The following is a 16,773-nucleotide window of genomic DNA, read 5'->3' as shown; positions in this document are numbered from 1 at the left end:
TCTTTATTCATAAAACCTTCAACCAGCTCAAAGCCAGGAGGCTACCTGGTGTTTAAAATGCTCCTCAGTAAGCACACATTTTACTTCCTAACACAACACTAAGCCAAGCACTGAGCTGATCACCAAGCAGGCTTATTAACTCTGCTATTGAAGTAAGAGATGTATTTATTCCACTCCCAAAAAAGTAGGAAGTCAGAGATCTTGCCAGAAATATCTTACACCTTCCTCCCTCATCTGTCTCCTACTTTCAGACATTTAGGAAAGAAACAATCTGTTCATCTGCCACAAGGACACCCAATGCTTACATTAAATAAAAAAACTGGGTATGGAGGCACACATCCATAAAGGTGTGGCAGGAAGATAGCAGGTTCAAAGCCAGCCCAGGCAACTAAGAAAGATCATCTCAAAATAAAAACTGACAAAGTGCTGCTGAATGCCTCTGGTTTTGATCACAGGACTGCTAGGGCGGAGGGTATGCTGATCAAATACAAGAGACTCTGGAATAGCAGAATGCACTGCCATAGTCAGGAGGCTTGTCTGACAGGTCACAGAGGTCTCCATAGCACCTGCAACCAACCATGCCTGCTGTTTTGTAGCTGCTTAATAAATGCCTGCTGAATGAATGATTCTTTGAAGAAATAATTTTAGAGCAACTAAAGAAATTATTTTCAACACTAATGGAGACCTATTATTTTACATGACATTTCCCCCAACACTCTTATAATAAGAATACACTTTAAAATGGCCTATATTGTCATAATTGAGCCAAAAACCCATACCCTTTGAAAAAACTTGGCATAAAATGTTGTTTCAATATAACTTTAATAGCACTTATTACAGAAAAATTCATCTATAGGCACCAAAGAACTATTTTTACAAAAATCAAAAGCATATATAATTAGGGTTTTAACAAGGAAGAACTTTCTCTCTGTACAGTGCAGCGCCTAAAGAATACAATGAGAAGTCTAGTTCTATAAAGAACTAGAAATGAACTGTGTGCAGTGACACTAGAATGAAATTCCACGGAGTTGTAATATACTGCTACGAGTTTCATTAACAAACATCCTCAGCTTCCCAACAACTGACACTAAGGAAATTCCAACCCGACACAAGCAGGGGCTTTCCTCAGGTAGAGAGCTATGATGACTCCACAGAGCCCTGAATCCATCCTTGTGTTAGGGATGTGTGCTGCGACACTGGGACAGTATGCACTGATTGTGACACAGTACGACACAAGTGCTTTTCCACAGAGCATTTTTCTACATCACAAAGCTGAGCTTTCCTGTGACGTACAGCTGGTCATTGCTGATCCAGTGAAATCCTACGGCCTCCAGCTTGAGCAGTATTGTAGGAGTCACAAATCTGACATTTCATTCCTAAAATATGGAACTGGACAGTGGATCGTCTATTGCAGTCATTGCAGAGAATCTGAAAAGTGAAGAGAGAACTTCAAAGCAAGTACTTCAAATTATACATACTAAGGCCACTGCCCACAATCACCTGACAACATCCCACACAAGAAAACACACACTATGCCTAAACATCTCCTAAAGGGAAACGCCTTTGTGCTTTCAGTGAAAAGTCTAAGAACCTACTAGGGTAGTTCTAAATTTAGAAAATAAAAACACAGCTTAACCAAAGGTGGCTTATTTTAAAATACAGTAGTTCAGAGATATAGCTCAGTAGCACAGTGCCTGCCTGGCAAGTGCAAGGTCATGAATTCAGTCTCAGCACCACTCTCCCAAAAAGAAAACACAACAGCGCTCCCAAATAATATAAACAGTACAAACAAAATTTAACCAAGGTATAATCAGATCAATACTTCATATTTACAATTTAAAATATAACATTTAATTATTCCTCACTGGCACTGACAAATTTATCTCAGTTAATGAAAGTGAGATTTACTTTATATTTGCTTTTTTAAGCTTATTTTTTAGTTTTATTACACAAAGTCTCAGTCCACTATGTCTCAGGAATAAATTGAAGTCTAAAAAAGAATGTTTCCTAAAACGGAATAAAGAGATATCTTTAAAATGACAAAATGATATTTTATAATAAATCTCTTCTGGTCCTTCAATCCTGAAAAGTGGAAAAAAAAGTTATTCTTAAAATAGATCAGTATACTACTATGCAGTAAAGCATAAGCTTTAGAATATTCAAATCATCGTAAATAGAAAATTTCCAAACTCATTCTAAGATATAATTTGGAATCCAATCCATTTAAAAGTATTGCCTAAATGTACAAAGATTGCCTAGATCCCGTGAGGCTAGAAAATGAGTGCTAGTGGGTATTGCACAGGGTTTCTTTTTGGACGATGAAAATGTTCTGAAGTTGTGGTAATGTTTGCACAATTCCATGAATAAAATCAAGGCAATGAACTGTACACTTTAACGAATGAGCTGTACAGTGTATGAACTGTATCTTATCAAAATTATTGTTTGAAAAATATCTATATGAAATACAATACACTTCACCCTCTGGTTAAAAAAAAAAATCACAGAATTACAAATTCAAACTCTTAAATGACCATTCTGTTTTTGTTGTTGATTTTTTTTTTTTTTTTTTTTTTGGGTATTCGGAATTGAACTCATGACTCTGTCCACATTAACTAATTCAGTAAATTATGAAACTTTCCAATATGAATCAAACCAAAAATGTTTCTTTATTATCTGGTTTTTATCTTTGTGTGTAGAAGTATTTGAACATGTTCAGAAAATGTTTATGTCTAAAAATTATTAAAACACTAGAAAGCCTATCAAGCTTTCCCATTGAGTTACAAGATGTTCTCAAAAATACAGTGTGTGAAAACAACTGTCACCAACTCTCCCTGAAGTGCTTCTTCCCACTTCAGACACACTTATCCCATCACCTTGCCACAGTCTGAAGCAGGCCCTCAAGTCCTCTTTCATCAGTGTCTTTGCTATGCTCTCTCTCACGGGCTGCCTTGCTGTCCTCATTTGATTTAAAACATTTGTCTTTCATGGTCATTTTGACTTGGGTAAGCACCAGAACCATACAGTTACAAGGTGAACAAGGACGCATAAGCTTCCTTTTCCCCTCACTGTATTTTTCATCGTATCTCATACAGACACTAACAAAAGAGGACTTCCAGAGCCGCTGATGGGACATGCGTGTCTAAAGTGAGAGCAAATACTCTGAGGAGGAGTGACAGCAATGCCTTAATGGCAACAAATTTTCAAGTTTAAGCATTCACATTTGGACCACCCCTCGTATAACTCAGTACTGTGCTGAAAACAAACTAGAGCAGCACATCCCAATTAATGGAAAACAGATGATCATTCTCTGTAAGGCAAGGCACAAAAATACTTTTTATACTAGATTATAGGCTTATTTATACCAAATAAAGTCTAACATAGAATTCAAAAACAATAATAAACATGAAAAACCAAAACGTAAACTTCGAAACTCAGCACCTATGTTTCCCTGAAATAAAAGTGAAAATAATTACAAACAGCAGTAATCCCCACCCCCCACCCCACCAGGCAGTTACATCACTGATGTCTGCCGTCCACAGGTGGAAAAACTGCACAAAGAACTGCACTCTTAGAACTTTTTCTTAATGGCCTTAACGTTCCACAATACTAAAATCTAAGATCATTTTTTTCTCACTAAGCATCACAATGATATTTGTCAATGCAATTGTTGGGGACCACAGATTCACAATGGCTAATTTTACTTATTTCTCTATGGGATAAAAGGAAGAATCGGGATTATTGGTACCACCCATCTGAGATTTCCCATTGACTCTTCCAAGCGTAAGAGCACTTATGACTCTGGGAATCATCTCAGGATTATACTCAAGGTCAGGATACCTCTAAGCCAGAGATCACCCACACCCTCTTGAGCCCAAGTCTTTGGAGGAGTCATGACTCTTTACCAGCCCCACCTGTTCTCAGTATGAAAGGAATAAAGGGTGGCTGCTACGGGAGTGAGGAGGCCGGATCAAGAGACACTGACTTCCCAGCCACTGTTGGAATACGATGTTTGTCTCTGTTTTTTATTTTTGTTGCTACATTCTTGAGACTGATAATCGAGACTCTTGGCTGGATTCCCAAGAGCACATTTTACATGAATTTCAGCATGAAGAGCAAAGTTTTTAAAAAGTGTCAACGAGAAGCCTGAGGAACTGTAAGCATGGGCTGTACTCACATCCACAGTCATGTTCTGATATTCGGACGGCATAGGCGTCTGGGCCACCTCGTTGTCCAGCTGTCTCCAGTACCGAGTCATGTCTAAGGCAGAGTGCATGCACAACGGGCACCGGTAGCCTCTGCAGGAGAAGACAGAGAACAGCGTCACTGACGGGCGCGGCAGCTGCATGCCCAGCAGTCAGAAGCCTTCCAGTCATCAGCTCTATTTGAGGCAATCTCATAGTGACCTGGGAAACCTCACTGCAAGAGAGTCAAATTAAACCCTGTATCTTATGGTGTTTTCTAAAACCCTAAGTCTTTCTCCTCAGTCCTCTAAGACAGAACCAGTCCACATTCTTCATAAAATATACTTCATATACTTAAAAACACTAATGCAGCTACTCCTTACTTAAACAACCTCAGTTTTTTTTTTAATGTATTTCTGCAAAGAAGAGATTATGGTCCCTAAAAATTATTCAGATCTTCTTATTTCTTTTTTAAAATTTGAAACAAGACCCCTCTGTTTGGTTATTAACATTTCTAACCAACGATTAGAATCAAAATACATTTACATAGTCCTCTCTTCCTAGCTACTTCTCATTTCATTTTTGTCCTACTTTTAAATAGTCTCTTAATTAGTTTTCCTTGCTGTTAATCACTGGATCAATTTAGTACCTAAGAAAATCTTTAGCACCATTCCTGGGTGTCTCCACAATACTGTGACCACCTCTGGCAGGGACTAGATCCCTTGATAAGCTAGGCTAAGAGACCACAGGTATCCCCTTGAGTTGGGGGAGAGCTAAGGCATAACAGGAGTTCAGGTGCAGTCTCAAATCTCCTAAACTGCTGGGCCAGGTTAGGCCGTCCACCAATGCTGTCCTCCTGGTCTGACAAAAGCGCCTGCCAGGCCTAGGAAGGTGTACGCAGCAGCTGTATCTGCCCCCCACCTCCCTACTCACACACGCAAAGGAAAGACATCTTACAATTATAATTTTTAAAATTCCATGAAAACTCACTCTTTCAACATTTCTTCATAACATGTTCTGAAAGAAAATAACAGTATTTTAGTAAAACAAACTCTCATTTCCTTTCCAAAAATGCCACTATTTTCAAACATCTTTGAGAAGAAACTATTTTTACCTATGTAAAAGATGTCCGCAGGGCAAGACATGAGCAACAACACGGGACGTGTGAATGTCCTGCAGAGGGAAATTCGAATGCTGAATGAAGACAGCACCCACTCCCAGGGATTCCCAACCAAGCGGGATGAGCGGGGCGGGCGACCTCCCCAGTGCAAAGCATTTCACCTCACCTCCAAACATATGGGACAGTTCTGCCGAGAAACATTTTCAATACACTGTTTAAAAGTGAAACTCAGGTTAGTGAAAGCTTAATCAGATAAAAATGCCAGCTGTAACAGTAGTACTGACAGCAAAAGCTAAAATAAAAGCAACTTTTTTTTTGTCTTTTTCATTTTTATTATTAGCAGGGATTGAACTCACGACCACACACTTGCAAGGCAGGTGCTTATGCCGCTAAGTAAATCCCCAGCCCCAAAAGCAACTTGTTAAAAGCAATAGCTAACATTAAAACATGCTTCTCGTGTCAGTTTAGTAAGTCTTTAATTTTCACATCAATGTCAGGCTTCACACTTCCTGAAATAGCAAAAATGCTCAATATACCACGCTGCATCTCACCTTTATTTGGTAGACAGGAGGAAAGTGAACCAGGAGTTGAGGTACAACAGGGTTTGCATCTAAAATGTGTTCCTGAAGTCTTGTGTCACCAAAGCCACCATAAACTATGAGCCAAATAAACCTCTCTTCCTCTAAGCTGTAGCTGTTGGGTATTTTGTGCCACCAAAGGAAAAGTTGACCAATACAAAGCACTTAGGATAACACAATAACAAGGTTTGAAGCCTTTCTATTCTATAAGTGTTACTGTAATTTAAACTCCTTTTTTTTTTCTTTTTTTGATACCAGGGATTGAACTCATGACCTTGCCTTTGCCACTGAGCTACATCCTCAGTCCCTTAAGCTCCTTTTTGAAAACATTTTACTACTTTTAAAATTTGCAAACTCATTTACATACCTTATGTTTGCCTTGAAGATTCATAGCTAGGCATAAGTTACATTTCAAACAGTGGAAAAAGTCTTCTTTTGGACCAATCCTAACAAAACATAAGAAAGCCAAAAGATTACATATTTTACAGGATACTTTGTTCATAATACATCACCTAAAGATAGTTCTACAGTTTAAAAAAAAAAATTTAAACCTCACTGATATGGGATAAACACTGACCTCAGCACCATTCCTGTCTCCGAATATAAGGACCTTAAACAGAATGATACCCACCCACCTAATGCTGCTTGGGTCCCACTATACAGCTGCACATCCAGAAGGAGGGAGAGAGAAAGGACAGACACCTACAATCTGGGTTTGATTCCTTACACCAAGAGATTCTTCCCTATAGGATGTTTTGCAACTTTTTCATTTAACAATATATTCTGAGGATTACACCTACTATAATGAACTGCTTTATTTTTCTTAACACACACACAACTCTTTCACAATAACAGTATTAGTATGTTACAGATACTATATATTGTCATTTTTAAAAGTATTCCTTTACTGTTAACTAAAATTTACAACCTTCAGTTGCTACAATAAAAAATGAAACATCTTGTGAAGATACATTTTTAAAGGAGGTTCCTGAAAGTGAGGCTACTGAATCGTCTGGAGGTACCAAGTCATTCACTGAGACACCGCCAAACTGACCTCCAACAAGGAAGTATGGCCTTAGTGTCCTACCCACAGTGCCTGGCAGCAGAGGGCACTGTCCCATAGCCTGGCCAACACTTGCTACACCCATAACAAAAACAAATCCACATTTCTCAAATCACAAGGCAGAACACATTCTACTGCTTATGAACCCTGCGGACTGTTTGTCTGTAGCTGTTCTGTTGACCTGTTCTGCGCATTTCTCTACTGTGGTATTTGTCTGTACCACTGTACAGAAAGTCTTCAGGCAGCTGGGTATTACTATGTTACATTTACTTTCTGGACTGGTCACCTCTCCTCTGGCACCCTTCCTCCTCCTCTGGCGACAGCACATCTCACTGTGCTGCCTGTGTTTTGCAACTTTTTCATTTAACAATATATTCTGAGGATTACACCTACTATAATGAACTGCTTTATTTTTCTTAACACACACACAACTCTTTCAGAATAACAGTATTAGTATGTTACAGATACTATATATTGTCATTTTTAAAAGTATTCCTTTACTGTTAACTAAAATTTACAACCTTCAGTTGCTACAATAAAAAATGAAACATCTTGTGAAGATACATTTTTACATTTGAAAAATACTCATCTTATGGTTCTGGTGCCTCGGCCCCTCAAGTACATAAAGCTACAGGTGAACGCCACCTTGCCTGGCACAGCCACTTTCCTTTGTCACTATGCTTCTTAAAAACCTGTTGCCCAGATGACTTCCAGCAACTGTAGACTATAAACTTACCATCCTTTGTACGCCACAAACACTTGCAGCTTTTCCTCTGTACTCTTTCCTAGTGCTTCTGAAGTTTATTACATTAGACAGGGGAAAGGCAAGACTGCCAGTTGTCCCTAAATTTCTACTCTCTACTTCCTCCACAGTAAATGAACATTTAACTATGCACTGACTTATTCAAAGCTGTCCAGGATAAATATTGCTTTCCACCTTCTCTGGAGACTGTGGATAGAAGAGAGCAATCAAATTCTGCTGTGCCCGTAAGAGGACAGGATATCCTTCCTTTCACCAACCGCCCTACTGGCCCAAACAGGAGCCTGTACAGACAAGGAATTCCCACGCAGAGAAAGGGGAAAAAGGAGCCAGGACTTCACTAAGACAAATATACCTCTACCTTTCCTGAGGAGTCACTGTTATTTTAGCTTCCTGCTGCACGATGGTAAAATCACACTCCAGTGAATACAGAGACTTCAGAATGCACTTGTATGTGGTGTTTTTATACAATGGAGTACAACTCAGTTGTAAAGAAGGATAAACTCAAGGCTTTTACAGGTAAATGGATGCAATAGAAATGGATGAGACCCTACTTGTAAGTACCAAAACCCAGACTCACAGGTGTAAACACCACATTGTCTTCCTGGTGTAAGAAACTAAAAAAGTAAGATCCAAAAGGTGCAACATATATTGTGAAAGGGAAAGAAAACTGCTCAAAGGGAAAGAGCAACCGGAGATGGAGAAGGGAGAAAAGATGGAAGGGAAAAGGAAAAAATAGATATAAATATATACATACACAAGACAGCTAAGGTAACTGCATCACTAGCGCCATTAGTGCAAGGACAGGAGCCGTCAGCAATCAGCGCTGCAGGCCAGCATTGGGTGATCTGAGCAATGCTTTTGAGGACAACACTAGGCAACTAACAACCACTGTTAAATTCCTATCATCTTGACCTGAAATCCGTATTTGGGGGTTTTTGTTACTGCTGCTGTTGTAGCTGGTTCTTTTGTTTTTTGTTTCTCTTTAAAAAAAAAAGAATCCACTTTGTATTTTCCAAATGAATAATCAACTATCCCAATATCCTTGTCCCTAGTTTTCGTTTGTTTGGGGTTTTGTGGGGACAAGGTCTACACAGTGTGGGCTGGCCATGAATTACTTACATAGCCCAGGCAGGCTCAGCCTCATGGAAATCCTCCTGCCTCAGCCTACAACACACTGGGATGACAAGTGTGCATTGCTATGTCTGACTCTTGCCCCTACTTTAAAACGTCACTTTTGCTCTAAATTCAGGTGGATAAATGTGTGATTGACATTTAAGTGGAAATGTAAGAATTCATACATTCAAATGACATGATTTTTTTTTTTTTTTTTTTGTCTTTTTGAGGCAGGGTCTCTCTATGCAGTTTAAGCTGGCCTTGAGCTCATTTTGTAACCCAGGCTAGCCTTGAACTCATAGTGATCCTCCTGCCTCAGCCTCTCAAGTGCTGGGATTACAGGCATGCACCACCATGCCAGCCTCGACATAATTTTTAAAATGACAGAATGCTGCCATTACACAAACATTTTTTAACATATTTTTTGAGAGCTTTTTTACTTAAAAATAATTATTTAATGGTCATATGTCATTTCTGACCAAAGACAGTATCTGTCAATCTCAATAGATTTTGTTCTCAGTACCTGTGAGGAACTTTTTTTAAAAATCAAAACAAGTTTACAAATCCTTCAGGAGGGTGGGTTTCCAGGGAGCCACAGCACTCAAGGCAACTGCAAAACAGACATTCAAGGGTCTTCCGAGAGATGACAACAGACATGAAAACACCTCCTCTGAAGTACCTATGTGAAGTGATCATAACCATCGGTCTAAAACCTGCGTCACATAATTTTATGATACTCAAAAATACATGAAACAGGGCCAAGGATATAGCTCAGCAGCAGAGCACCTGTCTGGGAAGTGTAAGGTTCTGAGTTTGATTTCTGTCCAAAAAAAAAAAAAAATAATAATTTTTTTATTCGAAAACATCTTAGGTACTGTATACCTTATTTCCTAACTATATGCCACTGATTATGAAAATAAGTTCTATGCCCCAGTAATAAAAGCCAACAGTCTTATAAGACATCCACAGTACATAATAAGCAAATTAGAAGTCCAAAGCAATGATGTAGAGTAAATTTAGTATTTATCATATTTTTAAGACTACAAAGCTTACATCATAAAACATCCATTCTGTGCCCTGGTGCAGATTTTTTAATTTTGTTTTGAAGACTAATTTTTTTTGGGGGGGTGGGGTTAATATTTTATGGTATTAGAGCTCTCCCAAAGAACAAAGGAGAAATTTCTTATTTTTTCTCTATCTTGAAACATTTTGATAATTAAGTATCCTAAAATTTATACAAACTACCAATTATTTCCAACTATCCTAACCAAAAAACTAGAATACAACAGAAGCACCAGAAAAACTGATACAACATGAAATAGTATCACTACTGCAAACCCTTCCATCTTCATCCCATTGCTCACAGCCCTACACTTATCAACCAGGAAGGTATTTTAAGGTCTGGAGACTCTGTTTTGTAGACGCTTTTAGTTTTCTATAAACACAGCTGAGAAATCAGAATTTTCCTTTTCCATTCAAAGGCAATGAGAAAAAAGTAACAGAGGAAATTCAAGACATGGAAGAAGACAAAATGCAAAGAGGCGGAGAGCAGCAAGGCAGCCCGGGACAGGCACTGTGGCCATCTTGGACGGGAGCGTGCTTGCAGGCAGGGACTGTCCTGCACACTGCAGGATGACCAGCAACACCCCTTACTGCCTGGCAGGCACCACAGCACTCCTGCACCCCTGGCGTGGCAGCCATGTCTTCCAAGCTGCCAAACACCTTCAGAGGAAGAGCTGCTGCTCCAGATAGCGATACTGGTCCCAGGAGCAGTCAGTTAGATGACGATACCCTCAACCGCTGGGGCAGACCCTCGGCACTCGTATTATTGGGTTTTTCTTTTGAGACAAAGGATGTTCACGTATGAGTTGGTGCTTTCTAAGCTAAAACCGCAGGTCTTATTGCAATGCGCTAGCAGGCTTTAGGGTGCAGTCTGGGCCCTCATCTCCAGCAGGTTCACTAGCACTGTATGGGCAAACGTTCTCACACGAGGAAAAGAATGGGGACAGAGCTGCGCAGAGAGAGACACTGCCTCACGGTGCAGGACCTTAAATTCCAGTCCCAGCACCACAAAGAAAAAAAAAGGGAATGAATAACCAATTTTTGGAAGAAAAAGATGGTATCCTGAAATCATCAAAATTTTGTAACTTGAAATCATCAGTGTTTGCTAAAATACCGTATGACCGGAAGATTTTCCCATCTTCTATGAGGCTGGTACACCAAGATTTACTTAGTATGGCTCACAATGGCACATGCTGAACACATGTGTGGATGCAAAAGTACTCAGGCCAGGTGTGGCAGTGTGAGCCCAGCACTCCAGGAGTGTGAGGCAGGAGAATACAAATTCAAGTACTGCCTTAACAACCTCGCAACTGAATTAAGATGCTATCTTGAAAAATAAAAAAGGGCTGGAGATACAGCTAAGCAGAAAGGTTCAATTCCCAGTACCACAAAAAAATGAAATAAAAACAACCACATGGTAGCTGAGTGCCAAACTACTATAAAAAGAGATGAAAAAAATTTCTAACAGTGTAATGTATTTCAAGAGAGACAGATCAAAACACACTGAAATGGACACTTGAATGCAGATGTAATTTATCAAAAGTAAATTATACTCTAATAAAAGTGATTTTTAAAACTGGTACTGCCTAGGTACATTAGAGGTAACCAGGAGGCTGAGCATGTAATCCCAGCACTCAGGAGGCTGAGGCAGGTGGATCCTCATGAGCTTGAGGCCAGCCTGCTTGACACAGCCAGACCTGTCTCCAAAGAAAGAAAAAAGAAAGAGGAAACATTTCACATACAGTACCTACAAATTCCACAGTTTTCACAGTGATATTGCTTCTTATCTTTGTCAAACAGATGGCATATACTGCAGTAATATTCTCCAAACAATGTGCTACAATCTTCACAAGACTGCTTAGCCTAAAAACAGAAAAATAAATACAGGAATAAACTGCTGGGTGTGGTGGCACATACCTATAATCCCAGTGCTCAGGAGGTTGAGCAGGAGGATCACTTTGAGTTCAAGGCCAACCTGGGTTACAAAGTAACTTCAAGGCTTTGACAGTGAAATTCTGTCTCAAAAACACCAAAAAACGGAGGGCGGGGGCAATACACCTACCAAAACATTTAGAATTACTATTTGAATATCAAGTAGTGTTTTTGTTTTTTGTCTTTTGTTTTGAGACAGGGTCTCACTAAGCAGTAGATGAGTTGGCCTTAAACTCTGTTTGGCCAATCTAGCACTAAACTCAGAGACCCTCCTGACTCAGCCTCCCAAGTGCTGGGATTACAGGCATGTACTACCATGCCCAGCATTACCTATCAAGACTTAAACTATACTTATTTTTACAAGTTTTTACACATCTAAACCAAAGACACTGCTTATTCTAAGAGTTAGTCTTATTTATAATTTTTTGACATTTTTTTCACTATCTTACAATTTTTTTTTTTTTTTTTTTTTAGTCAGGTGTATGTAGTGGCGCACACCTATAATTACAGCACTCTAGGAGGCTGAGACAGGAGGGTCACAAGTTCAAACCCAGCCTGGACCTGACCTCAAAGCAAACAGACAGGTAGACAAGACAGACAGAAGCAAAAAACATGTCATAAAACCTTACGCGCTGAATTTTTTCACAGTTGATGCACTGCACTTCTTGTACTTTAAAGCGGTCTAGCTGATGATCCTCGTTGTTATCGTGACACAGCCGGCAAGTATAAAGCTTGTCACAACAAGGTGCCTACAACGGAGAAGACACACACAGCGAGAGAAGACATGTTAGCCATGCGAAAAGCACATGCTCTTCTCCTCTTCAGGGACAGTCAGAGATTATGCCTATAAGGTCACTGCTAACTGTACTGTGTCCTGCCACATTTTATGCTAAGTATTCCTTCAACACCTCCAACACCAAAACACAAGAATTAAGAGGGGAGAGGTCACCAGCCTAAAAATCAGGCCCTCCACACCCTGCTCATTCTCAGCCTACAGCAGACAGCCAATTCCTTTCTAAACATCCTAATAAATGTGCTTCCTTACTTTAATCCCCAAACACAAAATGCGTATTTACTCAATAAACAGTGATTAGTCCTCAACCACATCCCTCATTGCAGATGCAGCAATGGTAAGAAGGAAGAGACAGCCTTTGCTTTCAAGCATGGCAAAGATGGCAGCTGGCCACCAAGTCTTTCTCCCCTCCTTCCTGAGTACCTGAACACCCAGCTACACTGCAGCTGTGCAACCTGGATTGCCAAAAGCTTGGAAAAAAACAGTGCCATGAAAATGTGTCCCTGGCTCGACCGCAGGAACAAAGTTCCATCAGTAATCCAGATCACCCACCTAGGAACCATGAGGCAGAAAGAAAGAGACTCTGTTCTTCACTGGTGTTTACCAGTGAGTCTTTCCCTAACCCTAACGAGCACACACAGACTTTCAGGCAGAGGCTGACCCAACACTCATCAGGATTCTAGGACCTTGCAGATCTGATCTTGAGGCCCCTTAAGCCAAGATTGCTTTTTCACTGTTCAACTCCAAGCTGGCTTCCTTTTTCTTCTACACTAGCCCTGTAAATCTCAGTGATCTGCATGTCCCAGACAGCCCTCCCAACTAGTCTAAAGCATCAGCTCCTTGTTGCATGGCCTTGTCCTCCAATCCTCCTCATCTAACACAGAACAAGCGCCCACTTGTTGGTCCTCGAAGTTTCTAGGCAGGTCAAGGAGCTTCTGACTATCTGTATTCTGTCTACTCCTGTAGCCATATCATAAGCTACAACTGATAGGTTTCTATTTAAATAAAAGTATCAAGTTTACCACATGTAACAAACATTTTAAGGACAATTCTATGTCCCCCTCCCAAAACAGCTGAATTCTCATAGTAAACTTCTGTGTTTCACTCTGGCCTCACACAAACAGGGAGTACCTAGGAAAGGAAAGAACATTTTAAAGCCTTTTCAAAGGAATGGATACTACACCAAAACAACTCTTAAATGTCACTTGCAACACAACCTGAAACTACTTTCCAGTCTAGTGAAAGCCATTCACCTGTCTTGTGCTTGGAAGGTTCTTCTACCCACGCATGAGTTATCTACAAAACACCACTTCACTGAATTATACAGATCTTCCAATGCTGGCACATCTGATGCGTAACCAAAAATTCATTCGTTCAGTCATTTGGTATTGGCAAGTTAGTTTCTAATAACAAGCTCACTGAAGTTAGCTTGAATTCTATCACTGGCAAAAAATATACTGTCAATTCTCTCCCTTACAACAAGACTTTTTGAGAAAATGTCTGCCAAATACCCAAATCTAAATTAGCACAGCTTTTCAAGGGAAAAATGAAAAAAGTGACCAGTTCACATTACAATCCAATTACATACGAGCTTTTCCACAAGATAAAGTGCTTGATTAAAACTGCCCATTTTGTCAAGCAGAATATTAAAGAACATGCATGCAGGGATGAGACTTGATAAATGACACAGTAGCTTTACTGCTTCATCAATGGCATTAAGAGTCACACACACACAGCCAAGCGTAGTGTGACAAGAGGATCGTCACAAGTTGGAAACCAACCTGAGCTACAGTGAACCCAAAGCCAACCTGGAGTACACAGCAAAACCCTGTCTCCAAAACAAAAACCAACACACACACATAGAGTACACTGCCCTTGTCTTGATCCCACCATCAGTTTTTCAGCACGGATGCTAATGGTTTCCCCACTGCCCTCCACCATCAGTCCAGGTATCCACACACTGAAAAGGACAACTGATGTGATGTCTTAGTACTGTACTCCTAGAAAGCAGTCTCAACCTCACAGTCCTAGGGAACCCCAGGGTCCATTCACCACACTTGGAGAACCACTGGTCCACTACAAGACTGTACCTCCTCGAATTTCAGTTTTGAAAACAAAACTCTAACTAGTTTCTTCTCTATTCAATTAACTCCCAGCCGTCCCTTGCATGCACCTGACTGCCCTCCTCTCTTCCTCTACAGGCTGGCCTTGAACTCACTTTGTAGCCCAGGCTGGCCCTGAACTCAAAGCAATCCTCTAGCCTAAAGCACCTGAGTGCTGGGATTACAGACCCGCACGGCCACACCCGGCCTTGAGCTCACTTTTAAATCATAACCAGCCATGAAAAAGCAAAACCCTACTACCACAATTCCTTACTTTTTTCTAGAGCCAAAGACTCAATTAGATAACCACTTCGTATTTTCTGCTCTCTAAATATCTCCCTCTTAACACTCTGCTGACAACCTTGCCTCTTTAAACTGAAATACAAGAAAACATCCTCCCACAAATTCTATCAACCTATTTGCAAATATACCCCTCCCTGTGCCTTTTGTTCTTTTATAAAGCATCTCCAGTTAGCCCATGGCCCAAAGGCCAGCTCTGTCTCTTAGGCACTGGTCTCTTCCCCTTTGCCTACCCAAGGACCATCCTCTTAACAAGTCTTCTCCCCTCCTCCTCCCACATTATACCATGTTCTCTATCAGATCATTTCCAACAATAGGAACACCTCGTATGCTGTAACACCTCCTACCTTAAAAGGGAAAAAAATAGTCTCATGATCCCTCACTTCAGCAACAATGGCCTCTTTTTTTCCCTGCCTTTTCTCCAGTAAAACTTAACGAGGCAAAACGCCAAGAACGTTTTATTCATGCTACTTTCAATTCTGCCATTCTCTTGAATCCATTCCAATCAGATTTTAACCCAATCTTTCCACTGACATTTCATTTACACAGGTCACAATTATCACTCATTTCCTGGCCAAATTCAAATGCCAATTCTAAATTCTTATCTGACTTAAGCTGCTGCACTCCGGAACTAGCAGATCACTTCCTCCTTGACACCTCACTGGCCTCTAGTACTCAGAGAAAAGGAAGTGTTTGAGCTTCCTCAGGGCCAAGTATCTCAGTCCTAAGAAAAGACTGAGTTGTGTGGTTTCTTCAGAGTGAAGAGAGGGCAAGATTCCTTTTAGACAGCAATTGTGCTGGGGGTAACAGATCTCAGTAGGGCTGAAGGAGCTTCAATTCAGCCAGCGCAGTGACCCAGGGAAGGGTTCCGGCTGTCCGGATGCCAAGAGTATCTCCTGATTCTCATCTCTGAGGTCAGGGACTACAAGGACTGACTGGTGAAATAAACGGACCGAACACATGAAGATGAAGATGAAGATGAAGATGACGGCGATGGTAGTTAACTAGAATTCACCAGTCACTCCAGAGAAAGCGCCTCACGCAGGCACCGTAGTCTGCAATCCTTTAGCTGAGATCCCTATTTTAAGTAGGGGAAAATTAAACAAGAGCGTGCTCAGTCACTTCGCTGTTAAGAGACGCAGTTAAGATTTGAGGATAAGGGTACAGGATTTCAAAGCGAGCTGATTTTCTGTTTTGGAGAGTGGGGTTGTGGGAGTGATCCCGGGGCCTCCTGCACACTGGGGTTTTGCTCTACCTTCTGCGCTGCCCCAAGCCCGAGCCCGGCACTTGACCCCGGCGGGGCCGACTCTGATCTCTGCACTGGGGCTCTCCTCCCCGGAAACAGCGACGAAACAGACACCAGTCCCCGTGTCTCCGTCCCCCGCCTGCGGTGTTAGCAGGCGGGCAGGCGCGGACGACCCGACCCACCTGTCACCCGTCCGTGACCCCCACCCCCTCGCACTCCCGGCCGCCTGGCGCCGCCTCACCACTCCCGGACCCAACTTCGCGGGCCGGCGCCCGCCGCACGCACTTGGGGCCTGGGTCGGGTCGCGAAAGCGCCGCCGCCCTGTCCCTGCCCCGTGCCCACCCAAGCCGCGCGTCACCTTCAGCAGGCACCCGCGGTCATAGTGCTCACAGCCCTGCCGCCTCGACCCGCGCGCCGTGGCCGCCATCCGCACCGCCGGAGGCCTCCCGCCGCCCCGTCGCGCCGCCGCCGCCCGCCGCGGTGATGCGGGCCGTCACGTGACGCGCACTTCCGGTCTCCG

General features: G+C 41.6%; 1 protein-coding gene across 7 annotated transcripts; it reads right to left on the bottom strand.

Annotated features, from left to right (window-relative positions):
• Positions 1-803: 803 nt before the first annotated feature.
• Positions 804-16,768, bottom strand: Rchy1 (ring finger and CHY zinc finger domain containing 1). 7 transcript variants are annotated; one of them, XM_063245221.1, is made up of 9 exons: positions 16,612-16,768; positions 12,442-12,561; positions 11,628-11,743; positions 6,247-6,325; positions 5,468-5,512; positions 5,296-5,354; positions 5,172-5,198; positions 4,175-4,295; positions 804-1,428 (listed from the first exon to the last, which is right to left on the bottom strand). In XM_063245221.1, exons 1-9 carry the CDS (start codon positions 16,678-16,680, stop codon positions 1,300-1,302), a joined length of 765 nt encoding a protein of 254 aa, XP_063101291.1. In that variant the 5' UTR covers positions 16,681-16,768; the 3' UTR covers positions 804-1,299. The 7 variants fall into 7 exon arrangements, with proteins under 7 accessions (XP_063101291.1, XP_063101292.1, XP_063101293.1 ...); XM_063245222.1 differs by lacking the exon at positions 5,468-5,512; XM_063245223.1 differs by lacking the exon at positions 16,612-16,768 and having other exon boundaries at positions 12,437-12,561.
• Positions 16,769-16,773: the final 5 nt, after the last annotated feature.

This window comes from Cavia porcellus, unplaced genomic scaffold (genome assembly GCF_034190915.1).
Source record: "Cavia porcellus strain 051 isolate PalLab524CR breed Dunkin Hartley unplaced genomic scaffold, mCavPor4.1 scaffold_2, whole genome shotgun sequence".
Lineage (NCBI taxonomy): Eukaryota > Metazoa > Chordata > Mammalia > Rodentia > Caviidae > Cavia > Cavia porcellus.
Note: the sequence above shows the minus strand (reverse complement) of the source record. Positions and strands in the feature narration are given on the sequence as shown.